Source organism: Saccopteryx leptura, chromosome 1, assembly GCF_036850995.1.
Source record: "Saccopteryx leptura isolate mSacLep1 chromosome 1, mSacLep1_pri_phased_curated, whole genome shotgun sequence".
NCBI lineage: Eukaryota > Metazoa > Chordata > Mammalia > Chiroptera > Emballonuridae > Saccopteryx > Saccopteryx leptura.
Window position 1 is genome coordinate 160,535,407 of NC_089503.1, and position 25,593 is coordinate 160,560,999.

At 40.1% G+C, this 25,593-nt stretch overlaps 1 protein-coding gene across 1 annotated transcript in view; it reads right to left on the reverse strand.

The window, feature by feature from the left end:
* Positions 1-25,593, reverse strand: part of WDR70 (WD repeat domain 70) — a 281,551-nt gene that overhangs the window by 197,002 nt on the left and 58,956 nt on the right. The window contains exon 8 of the mRNA XM_066378869.1: positions 15,269-15,422. Coding sequence (XP_066234966.1) covers positions 15,269-15,422 — 154 coding nt within the window. The remainder of the gene's footprint in view (positions 1-15,268; positions 15,423-25,593) is intronic.

The window sequence follows — 25,593 nt, forward strand, 5'->3', positions numbered from 1 at the left end:
TATGTATAAGTATGAGATTATAGAAATGGCCAGACACAAAACCAACCAGATTCCTTTCTTTTTGAAATTTTCTTGGCTAAAACCTAAATCAACGAAGTCTTGGTGTCTTTATAATTTAAGAAATCCTGAGTGACTACGATCATTAAGAAGAACTTGGAGGCAGGTAAAAACTTCTATTTCTCACAGTTTTTAGAAAAAGTATCTATTGCTTGACCAGGCAGTGGTACAGTGGATAGAGACGCTGAAGACCAAGGTTTGAAGATCTGGAAACAGCCCAAGTGTCCATCAGTGGACGAGTGGATTAAAAAGCTGTGGTACATATACACAATGGAATACTATGGGGCTATGAAAAAGAAGAAAATATTACCTTTTACAACAATATGGAGGGACCTGGAAACTATTATGTTGAGTGAAATAAGCCAGGCAGAGAAAGAAAAATATCATATGACCTCACTTATTTGAGGAATCCAAGGAATAATGAGAACTGAGGAATGGAATTGAGACAGAGGAGGGATCAAAGGGACCAGAGGAAAAGAGGACAGAGGGAAAGGGGATGAAAGGATGGGATAAACCTGAAGGGAAGGGGGGAGGGCGCTGTAGGGAGGGGGACAAGGGAGATGTTGAGGGGAATAGGGGGTGGGGGGAGGCATTCAGGGTGACCCTAGAATCTATATAAACACAATTAATTAAATTTAAAAATGTTAAAAAAAAAAAAAAGACCCAGGTTTGAAACCGCAAGGTTTCTGGCTTGAGCACAGGCTCACCAGCTGGATCGTGGGGTTGCTAGCTTGAGTGTGGGATCATAGACATAATCCCACGGTCACTGGCCTGAGCCCAAGATCGCTGGCTTGAGCAAGGAGTACTGGCTCAGCTGGAGCCCCCTAGTTAAAGCACATATGAGAAAATAATCAATGAACAACTAAGGTGCTGCAACTACGAGCTGATGCTTCTCATCTCTCTCCCATCCTGTCTGTCTGTCCCTGTCTGTCTGTCTCTTTCTCCCTCTCTCTCAGTACAGCAGCTGAAAAAAGAAAAAGTACCTATTATAATCACAAATTAATAAAAGAATAAATTAAATGACAGTTTTTAAAGCTTTCAAGTCCACACACCAGTTGTTTAAGTAAAGTTTTGGATTGCCAGAAGTTTCAAACAAAACAGATAAAAACAGAACTATTTGAGTTTAAAACAGAAAAGTGATCTGGAGACCCATTTGCTTTACTTCCTTACTGCCATCACCCTAAAAATTACATCTCTGTAGGCCCTGGCCAGTTGGCTCAGGGTAGAGCAGTGTTTCCCAACCTTTTTTGTGCCATGCCCCACCTTAACCTTTCTAAAATTTTTATGTCCCCCCCTATGTAACATACATAATTTTTAACATTAAAAAAATTGATTTGTTCACTTAATAAACATAAATGATAGGTTCTAGGAAGAAATCACTATGAAATTGTTAACAAAACACAATAAGTAAAATTTCAAAACATATAATGAAAAACAGAAATTTAAATTCCAAATAATTTTAATACAGATTTTTCTATATTAATTTATTATTTTAATTTAGTGTGATCCTTGCGCTTGATGCTTGCTGCACAGAGATTTTATATTAGGTTCCAATTTGGTTAGCTTTAGTCTCAAGTCTCCACATTGTGTTATATCCAGCCAATTTCTTTTTTTTACCAGTAAATCATTTACAGCACTAAATCTACATTCAGCTAAAAATGAAGATGGAAACGGTAGCAATAGTTTTCTTGCACATTTGGTTGAATTTGGGTATTTGATTTCTGCTCCTCACAAAGCCATGCCATCGCTCCTTTGATATTAAATAAAGCTTTAACTGACTCATCATTTTGCAATTCTGCGAGTTCTTCTTGATACCGCATATTTGATATATCAGACAAATCCACTAACATTGGCTGCATCATCCATGTTGGGAAATCAATTTGTTTTAAATCAGAAAATCTTTCTTTTAAATCAGCCGATAGAATATTCAAATGATTGACAATAACAAGTAAAGCGGTATCAGTTACTTCACATTTTTGGAGCCAATGAAACTGTTTAAAGTTTTTGTTGTTAATATGTTTCTGACATAACTCAATATTGGTAATGAAACCAAATATCTTTGCTTTTGCATCGACAAGAGTTTTATTTGTTCCTTGAAGTTGCTTATTTAATATATTTAGTCTTTCAAAGATATCGGCTAAATAACTCACAAATGCTTTACCATCTATTGTTAACAGATACTTCATTTCAGGTTTGTCGCTTAAAAAATCACTAAGAGTATCAAACAGTTCCATAAATCTTTTCAAACAGTTTCCTTTAGATAGCCATCTTACTTCATTATGAAGTAAAAGTCTCACATGGTCTTCATTTTGTTCTTCACAAAATAGCTTGAAAAGACGCTCACATTTGGCACTAGCTTTAATAGCATTAACACACTTTATTACTGTATGTAATACTTCATTCAGAACAGGCGAGATGTTTTTAGCTACCAAGTTTTCCCTATGAATAACACAATGCACAAGAATCATTTCTGGATTCGCATCTTTCATCAATTTTAAGCAGCCATTTTTCTTGCCCATCATATTGGGAGCACCATCTGCAGCACAAGATGTTCTATTTTTCATTGGTATATCATTGACATCTAAGTAGTTTTTTAGCTTATTATATATATCTTTGGAGGTAGTGGTGCTTTCTAATCTTTTACAGAAAAACATTTCTTCAGCAAAATGTCATTTATCAATATATCTTACGTAAGTTATCAATACTGCCTCACTGTCTCTCAAAGTTGATTCATCCATTTGCAAGGAGAATTTTCTTGTTTTCAGCTTTTCAATAAGTTGTTTTTCAATATCCTCACTCATCTCGTCTATTCTTCTGCTAACAGTATTGTTACTGAGTGGCATAGCTTTTACATCTTTGTCATCTTTTTCAAGAACCGTTTTAAGAAATGCTGATATTGGCCTGACCTGTGGTGGCGCAGTGGATAAAGCGTCGACCTGGAAATGCTGAGGTCGCCGGTTCAAAACCCTGGGCTTGCCTGGTCAAGGCACATATGGGAGTTGATGCTTCCAGCTCCTCCCCCTTCTCTCTCTCTGTCTCTCTCTTCTGTCTCTCTCTCTCCCTCTCTCTCTCCTCTCTAAAAATGAATAAAATAAAAATAAATAAAATAAATAAATAAAAAAGTTCAAAAAAAAAAAAAAAAAAAAAAAAAAAGAAATGCTGATATTAAAATATGTGTTAAAATATATTCAATGTGACATAGAGTAAACGTATACTAAAAATTCATATTTATTTAAATGTATATAACACATTTACTACACTACCACCGCAAATCAAAAGGTATCTATATTTTTCTTTTTTTTTCTTTTTTTTTTTTATAATAAATTTTTATTAATGGTAATGGGATGACATTAATAAATCAGGGTACATATATTCAAAGAAAACATGTCTAGGTTATTTTGTCATTAAATTATGTTGCAAACCCCTCGCCCAAAGTCAGACTGTCCTCCACCACCCTCTATCTAGTTCTCTGTGCCCCTCCCCCTCCCCCTAACTCTCTCCCTCCCTCGCTCCCATGTCCTCCCTCCCCCCACCCTTGGTAACCACCACACTCTTGTCCATGTCTCTTAGTCTCATTTTTATGTTCCACCAATGTATGGAACCATGTAGTTCTTGTTTTTTTCTGATTTACTTATTTCACTCCTTATAATGTTATCAAGATCCCACCATTTTGCTGTAAATGATCTGATGTCATCATTTCTTATGGCTGAGTAGTATTCCATAGTGTATATGTGCCACATCTTCTTTATCCAGTCTTCTATTGAAGGGCTTTTTGGTTGTTTCCATGTCTTGGCCACTGTGAACAGTGCTGCAATGAACATGGGGCTACATGTGTCTTCACGTATCAATGTTTCTGAGGTTTTGGGGTATATACCCAGTAGAGGGATTGCTGGGTCATAAGGTAGTTCTATTTGCAGTTTTTTGAGGAACCACCATACTTTCCTCCATAATGGTTGTACTACTTTACATTCCCACCAACAGTGAATAAGGGTTCCTTTTTCTCCACAGCCTCTCCAACATTTGCTATTACCCGTCTTGTTGATAATAGCTAATCTAACAGGAGTGAGGTGGTATCTCATTGTAGTTTTGATTTGCATTTCTCTAATAACTAATGAAGCTGAGCATCTTTTCATATATCTGTTGGCCATTTGTATCTCTTCCTGGGAGAAGTGTCTGTTCATGTCCTCTTCCCATTTTTTTATTGGATTGTTTGTTTATTTGTTGTTGAGTTTTATGAGTTCTTTGTAAATTTTGGATATTAGGCCCTTATCTGAGCTGTTGTTTGAAAATATCATTTCCATTTAGTTGGCTGTCTGTTTATTTTGATATCAGTTTCTCTTGCTGAGCAAAAACTTTTTATTCTGATGTAGTCCCATTCATTTATCTTTGCCTTCACTTCTCTTGCCATTGGAGTCAAGTTCATAAAATGTTCTTTAAAACCCAGGTCCATGATTTTAGTACCTATGTCTTCTTCTATGTACTTTATTGTTTCAGGTCTTATATTTAGGTCTTTGATCCATTTTGAATTAATTTTAGTACACGGGGACAGGCTGTAGTCAAGTTTCATTCTTTTGCATGTGGCTTTCCAGTTTTCCCAACACCATTTGTTGAAGAGGCTTTCTTTTCTCCACTGTGTGTTGTTGGCCCCTTTATCAAAGATTATTTGACCATATATATGTGGATTTATTTCTGGGCTTTCTATTCTGTTCCATTGGTCTGAGTGTCTATTTTTCTGCCAATACCATGCTGTTTTGATTATCGTGGCCCTATAATATAGTTTAAAGTCAGGTATTGTAATGCCCCCAGCTTCATTCTTTTTCCTTAGGATTGTTTTGGCTATTCGGGGTTTTTTATAGTTCCATATAAATCTGATGATTTTTTGTTCCATTTCTTTAAAAAATCTCATAGGGATTTTGATGGGAATTGCATTAAATTTGTATATTGCTTTGGGTAATATGGCCATTTTGATTATATTTATTCTTCCTATCCAAGAACAAGGAATATTTTTCCATCTCGTATCTTTTTCGATTTCTCTTAACAATGCTTTGTAATTTTCATTATATAGGTCCTTTACGTTCTTTGTTATGTTTATTCCTAGGTATTTTATTTTTTTTGTTGCAATCGTGAAGGGGATTATTTTTTTGAGTTCGTTTTCTAGTATTTCATTGTTAGCATATAGAAAGGCTATGGACTTTTGTATGTTAATTTTGTATCCTGCGACCTTACTGTATTGGTTTATTGTTTCTAATAATCTTTTTGTGGAGTCCTTCGGGTTTTCGATGTATAGGATCATATCATCAGCAAAAAGTGATACCTTTACTTCTTCTTTTCTGATATGGATGCCTTTTATTTCTTTGTCTTGTCTGATTGCTCTGGCCAGAACTTCTAGCACCACGTTAAATAAGAGTGGAGAGAGTGGACAACCCTGTCTTGTTCCTGATTTAAGGTAGAAAGTCCTCAGTTTTATGCCGTTTAATAGGATGTTGGCTGATGGTTTATCATATATGGCCTTTATCATGTTGAGATATTTTCCTTCTATACCCATTTTGTTGAGAGTCTTAAACATAAAATTGTGTTGTATTTTATCAAAAGCCTTTTCTGCATCTATTGATAAGATCATGTGGTTTTTGTTCTTTGTTTTGTTGATATGGTGTATTACGTTAACCGTTTTGCGTATGTTGAACCATCCTTGAGATTCTGGGATGAATCCCACTTGATCATGATGTATTATTTTTTTAATATGTTGTTGTATTCGGTTTGCCAGTATTTTGTTTAGTATTTTAGCATCTGTATTCATTAGAGATATTGGTCTGTAGTTTTCTTTCTTTGTGCCATCCTTGCCAGGTTTTGGTATGAGGGTTATGTTGGCCTCATAAAATGTGTTTGGAAGTATTGCTTCTTCTTCAATTTTTTGGAAGACTTTGAGTAGAATAGGAACCAAGTCTTCTTTGAATGTTTGATAGAATTCATTAGTATAACCGTCTGGGCCTGGACTTTTATTTTTGGGGAGGTTTTTAATAGTTTTTTCTATTTCCTCCCTGCTGATTGGTCTGTTTAGGCTTTCTGCTTCTTCATGACTCAGTCTAGGAAGGTTGTATTGTTCTAGGAATTTATCCATTTCTTCTAGATTGTTGTATTTGGTGGCATATAATTTTTCATAGTATTCTACAATAATTCTTTGTATATCTATGATGTCTGTGGTGATCTCTCCTCTTTCATTTTGGATTTTGTTTATTTGAGTCCTGTGCCTTTTTTCCTTGGTGAGTCTTGCCAAGGGTTTGTCAATTTTGTTGATCTTTTCAAAGAACCAGCTCCTTGTTTTATTGATTTTTTCTATAGTTTTTCTGTTCTCTATTTCATTTATTTCTGCTCTGATTTTTATTATCTCCTTTCTTCGGCTGGTTTTGGGTTGTCTTTGTTCTTCTTTTTCTAGTTCCTTAAGGTGTGAAGTTAAGTGGTTTACTTCGGCTCTCTCTTGTTTGTTCATATAGGCCTGAAGTGATATGAACTTTCCTCTTATTACTGCTTTTGCTGCATCCCAGAGATTCTGATATGTCGTATTTTCATTTTCATTTGTCTGTATATATCTTTTGATCTCTGCGCTTATTTCTTCTTTGACCTATTCATTTTTTAGAAGTATGTTGTTTAGTTTCCACATTTTTGTGGGTTTTTCCCCCTCTTTTTTCCAGTTGAATTCTAGTTTCAAGGCTTTATGATCAGAAAATATGCTTGGTACAATTTCAATTTTTCTAAATTTGCTGATATTGTCTTTGTGGCCCAACATATGGTCAATTCTTGAGAATGTTCCATGTACACTAGAGAAAAATGTATACTCTGTCGCTTTGGGATGAAGTGTCCTGTAGATGTCTATCATATCCAGGTGTTCTAGTATTTCGTTTAAGGCCACTATGTCTTTGTTGATTCTCTGTTTGGATGACCGATCTAGAGCCGTCAGCGGTGTATTGAGGTCTCCAAGTATGATTGTATTTTTGTTAGTTTTTGTTTTAAGGTCAATAAGTAGCTGTCTTATATATTTTGGTGCTCCTTGGTTTGGTGCATATATATTAAGGATTGTTATGTCTTCTTGATTCAACTTCCCCTTAATCATTATGAAATGACCATTTTTGTCTCTGAGTACTTTTTCTGTCTTGTAGTCAGCATTATCCGATATGAGTATTGCTACACCTGCTTTTTTTTGGGTGTTGTTTGCTTGGAGTATTGTTTTCCAGCCTTTCACTTTGAATTTGTTTTTATCCTTGTTGCTTAGATGTGTTTCTTGTAGGCAGCATATAGTTGGATTTTCTTTTTTAATCCATTCTGCTACTCTGTGTCTTTTTATTGGTAAGTTTAATCCATTTACATTTAGTGTAATTATTGACACTTGTGGGTTCCCTACTGCCATTTTATAAATTGCTTTCTGTTAGTTTTGTATCTAGTTTGATTCTTCTCTTTTGTTTTTCTATCATTTGTTTTTGTTTGTTTGTGTTCCATACTTCTTTCCTCTGTTGCTACCTTTTTTAAGTCAAGTGTTTTTGTGGTGGTTTTTTCAAGGGTGGTTACCATTAAGTAATGAAAAGGGTACCTACCATATTCATTGTAGTACCCTATCTTATAAGTATTTCTGCACTTCATCGTCCTTTGCTACTGTTAATCTCCATCCTCTCCCCCCTTTTTTTCCTTTGTTGTCACAGTATAAGTTTGGTTTTATTGTGTTCTTGGTGGAGCTGTTACTTGTGGTGTTGTTTTCTTTTGTTCTTTGAATCTGGTTGGAAAACCCCCTTTAGTATTTCCTGGAGTGGGGGCTTTCTGTTGATAAATTCTCTCATTTTTTCTGTATTTGTGAATGTTTTTATATCTCCTTCATACTTGAAGGATAGCTTTGATGGGTATAGTATTCTTGGCTGAAAGTTCCTCTCTTTCAGGGCTTTAAATATTGGGGTCCACTCTCTTCTAGCTTGTAGAGTTTCTGCTGAGAAATCTGATGATAATCTAATAGGCCTTCCTTTATATGTTGTACTCTTCTTTTCCCTGGCTGCCTTGAGAATTTTTTCTTTGTCATTGGTTTGTGTCATCTTTATTATGATGTGCCTTGGAGTGGGTTTGTTGGGGTTAAGAAAACTCGGTGTTCTGTTTGCTTCTTGAATTTGAGGCTTTAGTTCTTTCCACAGGCTTGGGAAATTCTCGTCTATTATTTGTTTGAGTATATTCTCCATTCCATTTTCTTTTTCTTCTCCCTCTGATATACCTATTATTCTTATGTTATTCTTTCTGATGGAGTCAGACAATTCCTGTAGGGCTTTCTCGTTTTTTATTATTTTTGAGTCTCTTTCTTCTTCTCTCTGTTGTGCCTCAAGTTGTTTGTCTTCCATTTCACTAATCCTATCTTCAATCTGGGCTGTTCTGTTAGCTAAGCTTGTTACCTCATTTTTCAGCTCATGAATTGAGTTTTTCATTTCTGTTTGATTTGTGTTTATAGTTTCAATTTCCTTGGTAATATATTCTTTGTGTTCATTGAGTTGTTTTCTGATCTCCCTATATTGCCTTTCTGTGTTTTCTTGTATATCTCTGAGTATTTTTAAGATTTCTATTTTAAATTCTCTGTCATTTAGCTCCAAGGCTTCCAATATGTTAAATCTTTACTCCATAGATTTTTCCACATCTATTTGTGTTACCTCTCTTTCTTTTGTATCCATAATATTCGATTTCCTCTTTCTTATCGGCATCTGAGGGTGGTCTTGTTGATAGCACTAATTAGAATTAATAAAGAGTAAAAAGTAAAAAAAAAAAAAAAAAAGGTAAAACACCCCACAAAAAAAAAACAGTAATAATTTATTATTTCCCCCTTTTTTCTTTCTTCTCTTTCCCTCCTCTCCCCTCCTCAGGGAAATATCGTGCCTATAATGGAGGGCCTGATTTGGGGTGAAGAGTTCAAGGGGCAAAAAAAGGGAGTAGGGACCTACTAAATGAAAAAAAAAAAAAAAAAAAGAAAAAAAAAAGGAAGAAAATCTTAGACAAGCATAAGATGATTTGCTTGTAAGTGATGGTCAACTAAGAGATATAATGAGAGGGATAAGAGGGAACCAGAAAAAAGGACCAAAAAAGAATAATAAAGAAGAAAAAAATAAAAATAATAAGTAAAAATCTGTTGTATTAAGTGGAGCGAAGACTAAATACAATGGAGACCTTGGGTTGGGAGGACCCAAAATGCCACAAAAATAAACAAACAAGAAAAAAAATAAAAACAAAAGCAAAAAAGAAAAATAAAGCCAAAAAATGCCTTGAGTCCCAAATTAACTAATTTGTTCGTGATTGAGGATTAAATGGGAGGAAAGCAAAATGAGAAAAGAAAAAACGAATAGAAAGGAAAAAATAAGAAAAAGAGAAAAACGAAGGAAGAAATAAAATAGGAAGAGAAAAAAAAACAAAATAAAGCAAGACAAAAAAAAACAAAAGAGGAGAGAGTGAGAGTTAAGTGTTTTGGAGTATAACCTTAAAGGAGGGTGAGGATGAAGAAGAGAAATAAAATGTAACACTCATGGGTAGTGTAGTTCAAGAAAAGGGAAGCATAAGATGGGCAGAGAATAGAAGGACCGAGGTGGAGGAAATAAAGGCAATAAGATAGAAGAAACAAACAACAACAACAAAAAAAGAATTAGTGGAACAAGTTGTAAAGTCTGTGGATTTTTCTTGATTTTGAGAGGTTAACTTCTTCCTTTTTCTTTTCTCTCCCTCTTCCTGGTCGGTGACTCTGTACCCCAGGCTCTGCCCCTGTGTCACACTTAGGTAGGGATTTGCAGTTGATGGGATTCTATGGCAATGTCATATAATTGGCTTTAGTCTTGCTGGTAGTCAAGGCTTGTTGGCGTTTGCAGGGTCCAATGATGAGAGAGTTTGCTTTCCTGGATTCTCTCTCCTAGTCCCCCCTTTCTGAATTAGCAGCCTGGTGATCCAGCTATAAGGCTGAAACTGCTTCTGCCTGGGGAGTAAGAGGCTCAAAGAGCTGGGAAATCCCCACTCTATCCCCACTCAGTGCAAAGCTTTGGGAAAGGCTCTGGCAGTCAGGGCCTCCAGTGTAATCAGGCGGGGGTGGGAGTCAATTGTTGTTAAGGTGACTGTTCAGCGCCTATCATTCAGTTGGACCTCTCAACCCAGGCTTTCCACACTTTGTAGCCTGTTTTTGCTGGGAAGAAGAGGCACTAGTCTCTGCTTGCGACTAGTGTAGTATAGATCTTATTATCTGCCAAGTCCTTCTTGTTAGCGTTTATCCCTGAATATGGAGGCTCTATCAATCAGAAGTTGCCCCCGCCCCTTTAGCGAGAGGCACTAAAAAATATCACGCCTCTTGTCTTGGATCGCTGAACTGAGAGAGATCTTATCAATTAGAACCGAGGGTGCGCAGATTTCATGGGTTAAGCTAATTTCAGTGATTGGGTCGCAGCTGTGCTCCCGAAGGTATTTTAGGCTGCCTGCGCGCGCCCCTCCCCCAACGCTTGATTGTTAGCTTGAATGGCTGGGTGAGGTGCCCCGCCCACGGAGAGAATCTCCCAAGCCTCTCCCGCTCGCCCTGCCGCTGGCGGCTGGATCGCACCAGGGGCAGGATAATGGGGCCCCCTGGGTGTGCGGGCCAGTAGGGCGCTCTGGACGCGTGGAATGCCCAGGGCACGCGTGCGAATGGGGTGCTCCGGGCACCGGTGGCTGGCGACTCTCACTCGTAGTGCGCGGGCCACTGGGAACGTAAGCGGTGCTCACTCTGCAACCGGACCAGGCGCGCGCCCCGCGGCTCGCGGCGGCTCGGCTCGCGGTGGCTCGGCTTGCGGCGGCTCGCGGCTCCCGAGTGTGGGCTAACTCACCACAGGCTCACTTCCTCGCGGCTTGAATGAACGTCCCTGCGGTAGCTTCCTCCACACCTTCGTCTCTCAGATTCAAGTGATAACAGTCCTTTTGCTATCAGTTTGTGTGGAATTCCGGAATGCTCTGAGGATAGATTTTTCTGTTTCTAGTTGATAAATTTGTTGTGATTTAGGGGAGAGCTGTCGGACGCGCAGCTCACGGCGCCATTTCCATGACGTCACTCCTATATTTTTCCACTTGACAAAATTTTCTGGAAAGTTATGCTTCTAAAATTAAAATTGTCGTGCATGCACTATTATAGCCCCAATAATATTTATAAAATATTATTGCTTTCTAGCCCTGATGCAAGAAGTACTTAATAAAGAGTTTAATATTGATAAAAATAAAATCAAATACTTACCAATTATATCTATACAATATATATGTATATTTATTAAATCAATGAGCTTTTACAACAGTTTTGACTGACACTTATTTCAAATTAACACCAACTGAATGATGTGAAACACTACAGAAGTTGCGATGGGCCAATTAGGTGAGAATAACTGCGTTGTTTAGTGAGTTTTTAAAACGTCCGGGGTTCCCCGCGGCAGATGGCACGCTCCGCGGTGAACCCAGGACGAAGTTTACTTGATGACGCCAATCACCCAATTGATATTTGGTCTCGTCAAACGAAATTATACTTAATAATTATTTACCACAATTATTTAAGAATTGCATTTTTTGTTAAATTTGGCACCGATATCTAGCATTGCATTTAAATGGCCCGGGGTGAAAGAGTTAAAGTTTTGTCGAGTCCATTTTCAAATTGCCCCCCTTAACTATCGAATTGCCCCCCCGTGGGGCGTGGGCCCCACGATGGGAAACACTGGTGTAGAGCATCGGCCTGGCGTGCAGGAGTCCCGGGTTTGATTCCCAGCCAGGGCACACAGGAGAAGTGCCCATCTGCTTCTCCACCCCTCCCCTCTCCTTCCTCTCTGTCTCTCTCTTCTCCTGCAGCCAGGGCTCCATTGGAGCAAAGTTGGCCCTGGGTGCTGAGGATGGCTCCATGGCCTCTGCCTCAGGTGCTAGAATGAATGGCTCTGGTTGCAACAGAGCATCGCCCCCTGGTGGGCATGCTGGGCGGGTGCATGCGGGAGTCTGTCTGACTGCCTCCCTGTTTCCAACTTCAGAAAAATATTAAAAAAAAAAAATTACATCTCTGTAAAACGTCGACCTGGAACACTGAGGTCACCGGTTCAAAACCCTGCACTTGTCTGGTCAAGGTACATATGGGAGTTGATGCTTCCTTCTCCTCCCCCCTTTCTCCCTCTCTCTCTCTCTTTCTCTCTCTCTCTCTCTCATTCTCTCTTCTTTAAAATGAATAAATAAAAAAATAAAAAATAAATTTAAAAAATTACGTCTCTGGTGGAATCCCTAGGGCAATGGTTGTTTAAGGCAAGGGGAATGAGAAACTCTAGTGGAATACATGGAAAGAAAAAAACTATTCAAACCACCATTATATTATAATTGTATGTAATTTTATGTTTAAATTACATCTGAACTATGTTTGAATCATCTAACACATACTGAACACCCAATAAACAATTAGTCAACAAACACAAGAACAGTCATCAGGTTATGGCCCACACTAGGGTTGAGAGGCACTCCAAGAGGGCTCAACAAGGGGCGGTTTGAAACATACTGTACTAATTCATTCCAACAGCTCAACTAAAGTCCCTAATATAAATTACATCAATCCTCATTACAGTAGTTATTGTTTATAAAGTTCTGAAAACATTTAATTATTGAATAGAGAGGTTCCTGAAAGCCTCTGGTCAGATGTTCATCAACCAATCAATACGTAACTTTGTTTTACATGTGTGTGTGTAAGGACACATTATTTTATACATACACGCACATGCGCACATGCACACATATTTGATTCATTAACACTGAGCTCCAAGTCAACAATGCTATAACTCATTCCTGAACGAAGCTTCTATGACACATGGACTCTCTCTGATGCGCCTTACACCACAGACTTCTTAGGAACACTACTGAGGACTATAGTACTTCAGCACGGCACTTAGGGGCCATTTTAAACAACAAAATCACCAACAAAAAGCACAAAGATAAGAAAAACACAGCATTAAATAGACCACAAAAGGGACCCTGATTACAGTGCAGCAGCTGAAGTAAGAAGGCAGAGGATCACCCTGTTCAAATTTTTTGTTTTTCTGTGCAGTGACTTCAGCAAATGACTATGAAAGTGACCTGAGGCCCTGGCCGGTTGGCTCAGCGGTAGAGCGTCGGCCTGGCGTGTGGGGGACCCGGATTCAATTCTCGGCCAGGGCACATAGGAGAAGCGCCCATTTGCTTCTCCACACCCCCCCCTTCCTCTCTGTCTCTCTCTTCCCCTCCCGCAACCAAGGCTCCATTGGAGCAAAGATGGCCCGGGCGCTGGGGATGGCTCCTTGGCCTCTGCCCCAGGCGCTAGAGTGGCTCTGGTCGTGGCAGAGCGACGCCCCAGAGGGGCAGAGCATCACCCCCTGGTGGGCAGAGCGTCGCCCCTGGTGGGCGTGCCGGGTGGATCCCGGTCGGGCGCATGCGGGAGTCTTTCTGACTGTCTCTCCCCGTTTCCAGCTTCAGAAAAATACAAAAAAAAAAAAAAAAAAAAAGTGACCTGAGTACTGACTTTGCAGTTACAGAATAATCTTAGCAAGTGAGTCTGCAAATACAGAACCCATGAATAATGAAAATAAACTGTATTTTCTCAAACAATCAAATCTCATATAAAGTTTTGATATAGGCACAAACTGTGAGTTAGTGTATTAGAAAAGATGTCAGGCAGATAAGGGGGAGAAAGTAAAAATCAAAATTAAAATGAAAGTTCAAAATTCTGCATCCATCACATCCACTGACATTTTAATATATCCGCCGTAGATGACATTATTGTTCCCAATTCATCAACCTTCCCTGGATCCACATTTTTGACATGTGATACTAAAGTTCCTCAATAGAGACCAGACCCATTTCTCCACTGCATTGTTACCCATGGCCATGTGATTTGCTTTGGGTAATGGAATGTTCATGGACACAACATGAGCCAAGGCTTGCGATGTGCTTTTTAAGTTGGGGTTTCCTTCTTCTGTTTCTCCCATCACCTTGAGAAAAACCTGTCTTCACACAGCCCTCTGGTGCAAGGAAGAACAGACACAGAACAGACCTAGACTCCATCTGCAGCCCAAAGCCAAGCCCAGCCAAGAGCTGCCAACCCACAGATATGTCAGCAATTATAAATAAGCCATTTAGTGTCACAGCATTATTGTGGCTCTAGTTAATTGATATTTAAATTCCTTACACAGCCTGATCAGGCGGTGGCGCAGTGGATAGAGCGTCAGACTGGGATGCGGAAGACCCAGGTTCGAGACCCCGAGGTCGCCAGCTTGAGTGCGAGCTCATCTGGTTTGAGCAAAAGCTCACCAACTTGAGCCCAAGGTCGCTGGCTCGAGCAAGGGGTTACTTGGTCTGCTGAAGGCCCACGGTCAAGGCACATATGAGAAAGCAATCAATGAACAACTAAGGTGTTGCAACGCGCAACGAAAAACTAATTATTGACGTTTCTCATCTCTCCGTTCTTGTCTGTCTGTCCCTGTCTATCTCTCTCTGATTCTGTCTCTGTAAAAAAAAAAAAATTTCCTTACACATTAATTTTATAATAGCATCATCCTATTAAAAATTTTTGTTTAAAAAACATTGATGAGACCCTCTTTCCTTTTTGTCCCAACACCTAGTACACAGCAGGTCTGTGGTAGACTGTGTTTCCAAAATGGCTGCATCCACATCTCCCACCGCATGCGATATTTTAAATATAATCTTGCCACTGACACATCAGATGGTGGAGTCTATCTCCTCTCCCCACAAATTTGGACTGGACCTATGTTATGTAAGACTTGAAGCCAGACCTTAAGAAATCTGAAGTTTCCATGTTCATCCTTCATGGAACCCACTCATCAGTCAAGAGGTCAAACCCCAGTTAGTCTACCCCAAACTAGACATGTGAAAATCCCAAACTAGACATGTGAAAAGAAAAGAGGGGGGAGAGGGGGGAAGGGAGTAGAGAGAGAGAGAATGAGATGCCATAGGGTACAGCAACCTCAAATCCATCTGAGCGAGGCCATTTGGACCTTATAACCATCCTAGTGACCCAAGTGATACTATATGAAGCAGAAGAACTTCCTGGTAAATCAGAGAATTGTGAGAAATAACAAAGGGTTTAAAACTATCTTTTGCAGTAAATTACGGCAACTCAAACAAATTGTTAATAAGTGTGTGCTGAGTTAATTAAATTCAGTAAAATGTTCTGTTTAATGCTTACCTTGGTGTTGGCCATGTCCACAATATACTGGTCTCCTTTTATACATTCCATTACTTCAAAACCATCTCTGTCAATCACTTTGGCTTGAGAGCTTCCAGATACAACAAGAATCATGTCCCCTGTGTTACTATACTGTAATGACTTGATTTGATGGCTATGCAAAAGAAAAAGAAGGTACTTTGGTAAGACACTGAGCATGATATATATACTTTAACCACATTAAGCACTGACTGAGAAAAAGTCACAACCGCAGAAACTGATAATTCTACAATCAGGAACATCACCCTCAAATGCACCCTCACCCCCAGTGGCTACCTGTTAGTGCTCTCCTCTCACTCTCCACAGCAATCTGTCAAAATCTTCTCTACTCATTTTAAATCTTAACTCCATCCAATTCCCCCTCTCCCAACTGTTGAGTCCTCTTGCTCTTTCCCAGAAAAAAAAAAATGAACTGCCTCAGTTTCCTCCCATTAATGTCATAATCATAAACTGACTTGCATGTGAACTCTCTTCTTCCTTCTCTTCAATTACACTACTGAAATGAACCTTCCTGCACGAGGCAGGTCCACTACCTACAAGCTGGACCCCACCCTTTCCCGTCTCCTGAGGAATTGTCCATGCTCTCCTCCCCATCACAGGTCAGTTGTTTGAACGGGTTATCTCCTCCCTTATTTCTCTAGCACTACAATATCCTTCCCACCCTCACCACTCCGTTAAAACTGATCTTGCCGTGTGGCTGTGGTGAATTCTGGGGTGTGCCACCCTGATCTACCCCTTCAGGACTCAAGTACTCATTACCCCAGCCTCCAGGACTTGGCCTGCTGATGGCTAACAGCTGAACCCTCAGGAATTTCCCTAAGTTGCAGAGAACTCCCTCACCCAAGGTTCTGTTACCATTCCAAAGCAGCCCGCATTCACTGACTGGGTGGCAAGTAGTAAAACGGTCCAGCTCTGTTTCATTGTGGGATATCTTGGAAGGTTATTCCAGCTTCAGCTCTCCCTGTAGGAATAGCTGAGGCTGCTCTTGCGATTACATGGCAACTCAATTTCTCCATCTTCCTCATGCTGTTACCCTTGCACCTTCTCTCATGGGGGTTGATCCCAGAACCACTTCTCAACAAATCTGCATGTAAATCCTCAAGTTTCAAAGTATGTTTTGGGGGAGCTTGACCTGACACAGTTTGTATCAAAAGTGGTCCCATGAAATTGATTCCCAAGTAAGACTTTGGAGCAATATCAGTCACCGACTAGCTAGCAATAAGAAAGAAAACTACCACATCAATAATTGCAATTCTGTCACCACCGTACACAGTAAAGCCTAGTGCTGTCCAACAGAACTTTCTGTGACAATGGAACTGTTCCATAGCTGTGCTGTCTAGTACAGTAGCCATGTGGACTGGTCAAGCATTTAAAATATGAATACTGCAGTGCTCACTTCGGCAGTACATATACTAAAATATGAATACTGCAACTAAGGAACTGAATTTTTAATTTTATTTAATTTTAATTTAAATAGTCACATATGCTAGTGGCTAGTGCACTCAACAGTGCAGCCATTAACAATATGAAATAAATATAAAACAATCTCAACCTTGGAACAACAAAAAAGTCTTACCGCATCATAAAGTAGATGAAAAATAAAATACTAAGTTAAGTAAAATGTTGATTTAAAACAAAAAGAAAAAAAATCTAATGAAATCTATAAAAGTCCATTTGGACGACAATACTACCAGTACTAAAAAAGGTCATTGTCCAACCTCTAAATGTAACTTTCAGTTACAAATTTAGAAAGGTGATTGATGTAAACACCTCAGGTAAAAATTCCTATTTACCTTGCTTAAAAGCACACTATAACATTCTTAGAGATAGCATGGTAAACTATCCCAAAGAGCAACCTTAGAGGTATGTCATCACAGGTGCCATGCTTAAAAAAGAAATTCTCAAATGAATATAAATGCAACCCTGGCCAGTTGGCTCAGTGGTAGAGCATTGGCCCAGTATGTGGAGGTCCCAGGTTTGATTCCCGGTCAGGGCACACAGGAGAAGCGCCCATCTGCTTCTACACCCCTCTCCCTCTTCCTCTCACTTCTCTCTCTCTCTCTCTCTCTCTCTCTCTCTCTCTCCCTCCCTCCCTCCCTCCTGCAGCCATAGCTCGATTACAGCAAGTTGGTCCCAGGCACTGAGGATGGTTCCATGGCCTCCATTTCAGGCACTAAGAAGAGCTTGGTTGCCAAGCAATGGAGCAACACCGCAGATGGGCAGAGCATCACCCTATAGTGGGCTTGCCAGGTGGATCCTGGTCAGGGCACATACAGGAGTATGTCTCTTTGCCTTCCCTCCTCTCACTGAATGAAAAAAAAAAAAAGAATTTAAATATGAATGGAAAGCAAAAAATTATGCACCTGAGTGCTTGCTTTGGTAACACATATACTAAAGAAAAATTATGCACCTTAAATAGATATCAATAACAGCCTGACCAGGTGGTGGCGCAGTGGATAGAGTGTCGGACTGGGATGCAGAGGACCCAGGTTCAAGACCCCGAGGTTGCCATCTTGAGCGCGGGCTCATCTGGTTTGAGCAAAAGCCCACCAACTTGAACCCAAGGTCGCTGGCTCCAGCAAGGGGTTACTCGGTCTGCTGAAGGCCCGCGGTCAAGGCACATATGAGAAAGCAATCAATGAACAGCTAAGGTGTTGCACCGCGCAATGAAAAACTAATGATTGATGCTTCTCATCTCTCTCCGTTCTTGTCTGTCTGTCCCTGTCTATCCCTCTCTCTGACTCAGTCTCTGTCTCTGTAAAAAAATAAATTTAAAAAAAAAGTAAATAGATATCAATAACAAACCCATAAAGAATTCTTGTGGAGTACCAACTTAATGATCAAAGTCCCAAACATAAAATTTTTCTATCAAAATTAAAATGAACATCTTTTTAAAGCTATCTTCATAGCTTCCTTTATGATTCATCCAAACAGGCCAATCTCAAAATAAAATAAACTCCAGCAATAAAACAATTTAAACAAAAATTTAAGCTATTTAGTCCAATTTACTTTCTAAGTCTATAATTTCAAGGGTGAGAAGTAAGTGGGTATTTCAGAAAATAATTCTGTCCTCTAGCAACAGAACATACATAAAAAGTAAAATCTCTGTATGTCTACTAGGTCTCAACAGTATTACTCTTCCTGGTTGGTTACCAAATCTAAACCAGATATTTAGCAATGGAAGTGCCTTTCGGCACAGCCTCCACTAGAAACTGCTGTTTAGAATTTATACTGTTTCTCCTAAAACGCTGAAATTCTAGCTGAGAGTTTCTGAAATATTTAGTCTTCAAAAAGCCATTCCTAATGTACTGATTCACAGCACTGCTTAATGGCAAAGATAATTCAAACAAAGACCTGAGTGGGCTCTGAGGTTAGAATGGTTACAGAGTGAGCAATTTCACTACAGTGGCCAAGATGCGGAGGTAGATGAGAAACTGAAGCTCCCAAACCAGATGTTTATAGCAAAGGAACCTAGAAAAGTAAAAGTGAGGCCCACTGGCCGTGCGGCATCCCTCCTGAAACACTGGGAGGAATGAGGTCCTCAGCAGAATCCTGACTAGGTCCCAGATTTAAATGTAAGTTCATGAGGAGGCACCAATAATAAGATATAGAATTAAATGTCTAATCAGATGTTCCAGTTGTCCATTTATTGCCTCTCAGCTCCAAATTCACCTTCACTGCCTGCTCTGCAAAAATGGATTTGGGCTCTTCCAGTATTTTCCTTTGCCAGTTGCATGATGCTACGTTTTGAGCCTAGAGGGAGTTGGAGGACCAGTGCAAGAGGAAGGGGTTTGCTCCTGGTCTGGTGAGCTCCTCCTGGTGGGCGCCTGCACTGCACGGGCCTCCCCAGGGTTTGCCTGCTGCTGCATGCATAGCCTCTCCACCACCAGGCTCCCGAGGGGCATAGTGGTCCACAGCTGGAGAAACCGGGAGCCCCTTCCCAGCACCTCCTTTGTGGTTCTGCAGCAGAGGTACCTTGGCAAGGCAGGTTTCTGGCAAGTTTTGCTGTCATAGCAGTACAGCAATGTCTTTAGCATCCAGGGAGCCACAGCCTCGCCCTCTCCAATAAGGTCTGGCTCTCAGTCGGAGAGACCTCTCCCTTGAATGTTCTAGCTCTACCCAAGGGCAGTGGCTACTCCTTTTATTTGCTATATTCTTTAGAGTTTTTACTAGCCAATCCCTCGTTAGCCCAACCGCCTGTTCAGTTAGTAATTCTTTATTATAAAATACCCGTTCCAATTACTGTGTGACCTCTCCTCATCAGATCTCGACTGAGACACCAAAGTTCAAGCGATTAGACACTGAGAACAGCATAGGCTATTGAGTCCAATATTTTTTATATATAAACAAACAGATCAGATCTTTGGTAATCAGAGAGTTCAGACTACTAAATCCAAGTCTTGTAGAGCAGGAATGGAACAAACCAGTTAGCTCACACAGTGTATCTTTGTTTACAGGACTCCTATTTGGAGTAAGTCTTAATTTTCCTCACTTAACTATGAAAGAGCAAGTACTGTATGCAATCACTTTTTTTTTCTGGTGAATCAATTTAATTTCCAAAGGGGAAGGAAAATCTTAAAAACACAGTAAAAATTTTAAAAGACGAGGTAGTAAAAGGAGTCAACGGCTCCATTTCTCTGGCTATTTGCCCTACCAAACTCTTCTATTTACATTTGGAAGGAAATAGAAAATCTCAGTAATCCCACACCAATAGTCACCTAGCTTTCTTAGCTCTGTAGGAAAACTTAGCATTTCCCTCTGTGTCACTGTTTCTCACCTTTGCCAACATTAAAATGAAATGTTCAGCATTAGGCTCACCATTCCTGTCTCACTTTGCTCCTAATTCTGCCAGCCAGAGTTAAAAGGGCAGGATTAAGAGTTATTAGACACAGTACTAAGGAGAATTAAAGGGCTTGTTCAAGGGGAATAACATCTGCTCCTCAAATTCCTACCTAAACAACTAAGATTCCGATCAAAGAGAAGAGAGGGAAAGGCAATCTGACAGCAAACTGGAGTCACGAGGAAGTGAATGTTCTCCCAGGGGGTAACTCCACCACCAGAGGAAGGCTCGGTGACATTGCACAATTCCTTCTGTGAAGTTATTCATGGGGCGAGTGGAAGCACATGAGTGTAAGTGGAGGGGAGTGGAAAGGTGAAGATTGAGGATCCTTTTAAGTAGTTTTTACCCCGCTAGCAAAACAAGCTGAGACATGCAAGACAGATAAACACAGCTGTTTGGGGCTGTCACTTGGGGCTCAGGAACCAAGTCCTGATGTAGTGAAAAGCACACCGGAATGCGACTCAGGACGCCAGAGATTTGTTAACTAGCTAACTAGCTGTGTAATGGTGAGCCAGGCTCTCAGCTTCACGAGCCTCACCCCCCCCCCCCATCTTTTCCTTTTTATTTTTCTAGAAAATCAGTAGATGGGACCAAATGGCAGAGCTCCTGGACTAGCTGCATATCATCACCGTGTCCTGGTTTCCTCCACTGGAAACCCGGGAGAAATAATACCTGTAGGAGTGGAAACTGAAAACAGCGCACATAAAGGGACCTCGCCCAGTACATGAAACATTAGTTGCTGTTATTATTACTTTTTATTCCCAAGTTCTCCTCAAGAGTATTTGAGGGAAGAAATATCAGAAATGGAAACTGAAAGAGCAACTGAAATTTTTATTGGAAAAGGACCAGACTGATTAGAAAAACACCTCCCAAAAAGGGTACAACAGCCTCATGTGAAAACATCCCACAAACCATGAACTCCTGGGGCAGCAGGTTCTCAAACTAGAAAGGCTGCCCTTATGGAAACAGTTATCACAACATTAGACAGCTGGCAGCTGAAAAGAACGTTCAATGGATGACACGGTTCACAAAACAAAGATGCACCAACTAGTCAGAATCCTAACAGAAGAGCGTCCTCGAAACATCCACCACCTAGAGAGGAGACTCCCCTGTTAGGGTCACTCTCAGACCCAGCCCCCCAGAAAATCCCTCAGACCACAGGCTCGGTCCACAACTACGAGACATATCAGCTATAAACTTAGGCTATAAAACAGCTTAAGGAAGCGAGGAGCTGCCTGCTTGTCACCAGGCAAGGAGAGTAAAATAACAAGGGGGTTGGGAAGAGGTTCCAGAGCAGAGGTCCGCCAACTTTTCCTGTAAATAGTTTAAGCTTTGCAGGCCATCTACGATATCTGTCACGTATTCTTTGTTATATTTTGTTTTACAATCCCTTAAAATTATAAAATTCCTGGCCCTGGCCGGTTGGCTCAGCGGTAGAGCGTCGGCCTGGCGTGTGGGGGACCCGGGTTCGATTCCCGGCCAGGGCACAAAGGAGAAGCGCCCATTTGCTTCTCCACCCCTCCCCCCTCCTTCCTCTCTGTCTCTCTCTTCCCCTCCCGCAGCCGAGGCTCCATTGGAGCAAAGATGGCCCGGGCGCTGGGGATGGCTCCTTGGCCTCTGCCCCAGGCGCTACAGTGGCTCTGGTTGTGGCAGAGCGACGCCCCAGAGGGGCAGAGCATCGCCCCCTGGTGGGCAGAGCGTCACCCCTGGTGGGCGTGCCGGTTGGATCCCGGTCGGGCGCATGCGGGAATCTGTCTGACTGTCTCTCCCCGTTTCCAGCTTCAGAAAAATACAAAAAAAAAAAAAATTATAAAATTCCTAGTTCAAGGGCCACACAAAAAGTAAGCCATAAACTAGATTCGGCCCTCTGGTCATAATTTGCCAATCACTGTTCTAAAGCAAAAAAGACAAAGACTATAGCTGTGAGGTTTTGGGGGTCTTTTTTTCCAAGATGTTTTTAGACCACCATTGCTTTGTGTTAAAAATAAAATTCAAGAAAACATATTACATACAATGCTGCAATAAATAAACTTATTCCTTGGTCCCAGTGTGGGTGTATCTATCAGAAAGGTTCCTAAAGCAGGTTACTGGATTATAGAATGCCTGTGTTTGTAATTTGGAAGATAATGCCAGATTGCCCTCCATAAAATGGTACCAACTTATATTCCTACCAAAAATGCCTGTAAATGCTGTAGATCTCCGAATCTTGTCTTCTTGGTTCACATTTTCCATCATGATGTTATCAAATTGTTCTGCGGCGGAGAGGTGTAGTGCTGGTACCCCACAGTGCCTCGTCCACATTCACCAGGACAGACCTTTCTCCTCTCTGCCAGTATCATAGATGACAGGCAGCACCTAGCTGGCATTTTCATTTTTCCTACTTTGATTGTTAGTGAAGTTGAGCATTTCTTTTCATGTTTATTGACCAGTTGTATTTCTTCTGCTATCTGTTAATTCATTTACTTAGACCAGTTTTAATTTTCAAATAGTCCTTTCATTTTTATTTTTTTCTCTCAAATACCCTTCTTTGACTTGTAAAAACTAAAGGTATTATAGATAGTAGCCCATTATTACCAATTTGTACCTCAACCTTTTTGAGTTTATAATTTATCCTTTAATTTTGTTTATACTGAGGCCCTGGCCGGTTGGATCAGTAGTAGAGCGTCGGCGTGGCGTGCAGGAGTCCCGGGTTCGATTCCTGGCCAGGGCACACAGGAGAAGCGCCCATCTACTTCTCCACCCCTCCCCCTCTCCTTCCTCTCTGTCTCTCTCTTCCCCTCCCACAGCCGAGGCTCCATTGGAGCAAAGTTGGCCTGGCACTAAGGATGGCTGCATGGCCTCTGCCTCAAGCGCTAGAATGGCTCTGGTCGCAACAGAGCAACACCCCAGATGGGCAGAGCATCGCCCCCGGGTGGGCATGCAGGGTGGATCCCGGTCTGTCTGCCTCCCTGTTTCCAACTTCAGAAAAATACAAAAAAATAAATAAATAATTTTGTTTACACTGTCTTTAGTTTTCTGAAGTATATCTTTTTTATTAAAAAAGCAATTCATGCTGTTTTGCTCTATTGTGTAGGAGGAGAAAGTGAAAGTTCTCCATACTCCTCCCCCGTAATGCACATCCATTCCTATGCTGTGACCTCCAAAACCTCCCCTAGTAATTGAAAAATATAAATAGGTAAGTTATATATTACAAAGTGGGATTTTTTTGAAAATTATTTTTCACTTAAATATTTGAAGAAATCTTTCCACCTAAAAAAACTTCAAGAAAACATGGTTTATATCAACATAAACAGAAATTGGGCAAGGACTTTAAAAGCACATTAACACTGCTCTTCAAAAGACACTGCTACGATAAGGCACAGACTAAGAGGAAATATTTTTGAAATGCATATCTTATAAAAAAACTTTATCAACCAACCCAAGAAAAGAACCCAATTTAAAAGGGGGAAAAATACAGCCCAGGAATTTACTCTTAAGTATTCATCCAACAAAATTAAAACATCTATGCACAAAAAAAGATCCATACGGAATATTCATAACAACTTAACATTCATAGTATCTAAACACTGGAAGAAACTCAAATGCCTGTCACTTGATGAACAGATAAACTGTCACATATTCATATAAGGAGTACTACACAGCAATGAAAAAGGGGAGGGGACCTACTGGAGTGGCAGCAACAAAATGAGAGCAGTGATGGCCTGGAGGTCAAGAAAAGGGACTGACTGCAAAGAGGCTGGGAGGAGCTTTTTGGGACACTGTAAATGTTCTATAATTTCACTGTGGTGCTGGTAACAGGACTGGATGCAATTTTCAAAACCCACAGAACTGAAATAGAATGGATGACACTGGATGTACATTATACCTGAATAAACATGATTTTTAAAACGCTCATTAAAAATAAGATATGAAATTAAGAGACAGCATGAATTTCTGAAACGGCCTGACCAGGGGTTGGCGCAGTGGATAGACCGTCAGACTGAGATGCAGAGGACCCAGGTTCGAGACCCCGAGGTCACCAGCTTGAGCGCGGGCTCATCTGGTTTGAGCAAAAGCCCACCAACTTGAACCCAAGGTCGCTGACTCGAGCAAGGGGTTACTCGGTCTGCTGAAGGCCCGCGGTCAAGGCACATGTGAGAAAGCAATCAATGAACAACGAAGGTGTTGCAATGTGCAATGAAAAACTAATGATTGATGCTTCTCATCTCTCTCTGTCCCTGTCTATCCCTCTCTCTGACTCACTGTTTCTGTAAAAAATAAATAAATAAATAAAATTTAAAAAAAATTTTCTGAAATGGAAATTCATTTTAACATTTATAAATCAAACAGAAATAGCAATTGCTTAAAGCAAGAAACATCTGAAGAAAACCAGTAGAATTCATCTACTTGAAAAGGTTGAACACTTGACACAAATGACTAACTGTTGGAAAGCACATCAGACAGTAATAAAAACTGCAAAAGTTTTTCTCAAAAGTGAATATAACTAATACACAATCAATACTTAATACTTATTGTGTATGAAATTTTGTTGCATCTAACTAAACAACATTTGGTTGACTAAATTATCCCAGAAATTAAAGCAGAAACACCTGGCTTATAAATCTCCAAATTACTCATTAACTTATTGATCTGTCAGCAGACCAAAAATCACAGTAAAGGGATATAATTTATTTTTTATAATAAAGTGTTTCTATATGTATAATTGAGTTTCTTCTTTATTTTTTTCATGTCAAATACAGAAAATCCCTGCTTTGCATGGTTCTGATATGCATGAATTTCAGTTATATAAATAATACCAGGTCCCAACAATATGGTTCAAATTTTAGTTACTACAGTATATTAACCGAGTAATTGTATAAAGTACAAATTTTGCTGCTAGCTCTTCATTCCAAAAATCACTATATAAGTAGCAGATGTGCATCCTAATTAATGACCAACCACATCACTCTTCCAAAGTCTGTCACTAACTGGTCACTGTGAATGCATTACTTAGTTCAAGTTCAGGCAGCAAAGCATGTAGCTGTAGCTGTGTCTCCCAGTGATAAACCCATATGGCATTTTATGAAATGGATAAACAAAAGAGAGATGTTTGACAATGTCAAAACTTTTAAATGTGCACAGAAGACATTTCACTTCTTGTTATCTGTTCTTGAGAAACAGTCGATGGTGTCAAGATAATTATTTCATCATTTATTTGTAATAGCCAAAAAGTAGCCACAATGCTCAAGTCCTTCAATGAGAGAACAGCTAATAAGTATAGCAGTTCAAAAAGTGTGTCATCAGACCAGGTACACCACAGCACCTGGGAACTTGTTAGGAATGCAAGTTCTTGGACCGGAACAGATCCAAAGAATTAGAAAATCTAAAAGTGACATCTAACTTTTAACATTTTTTAACAAGCCCTTCAGATAGTTCTGATGCCTATTAAAGTTTCAAAACCACTGAG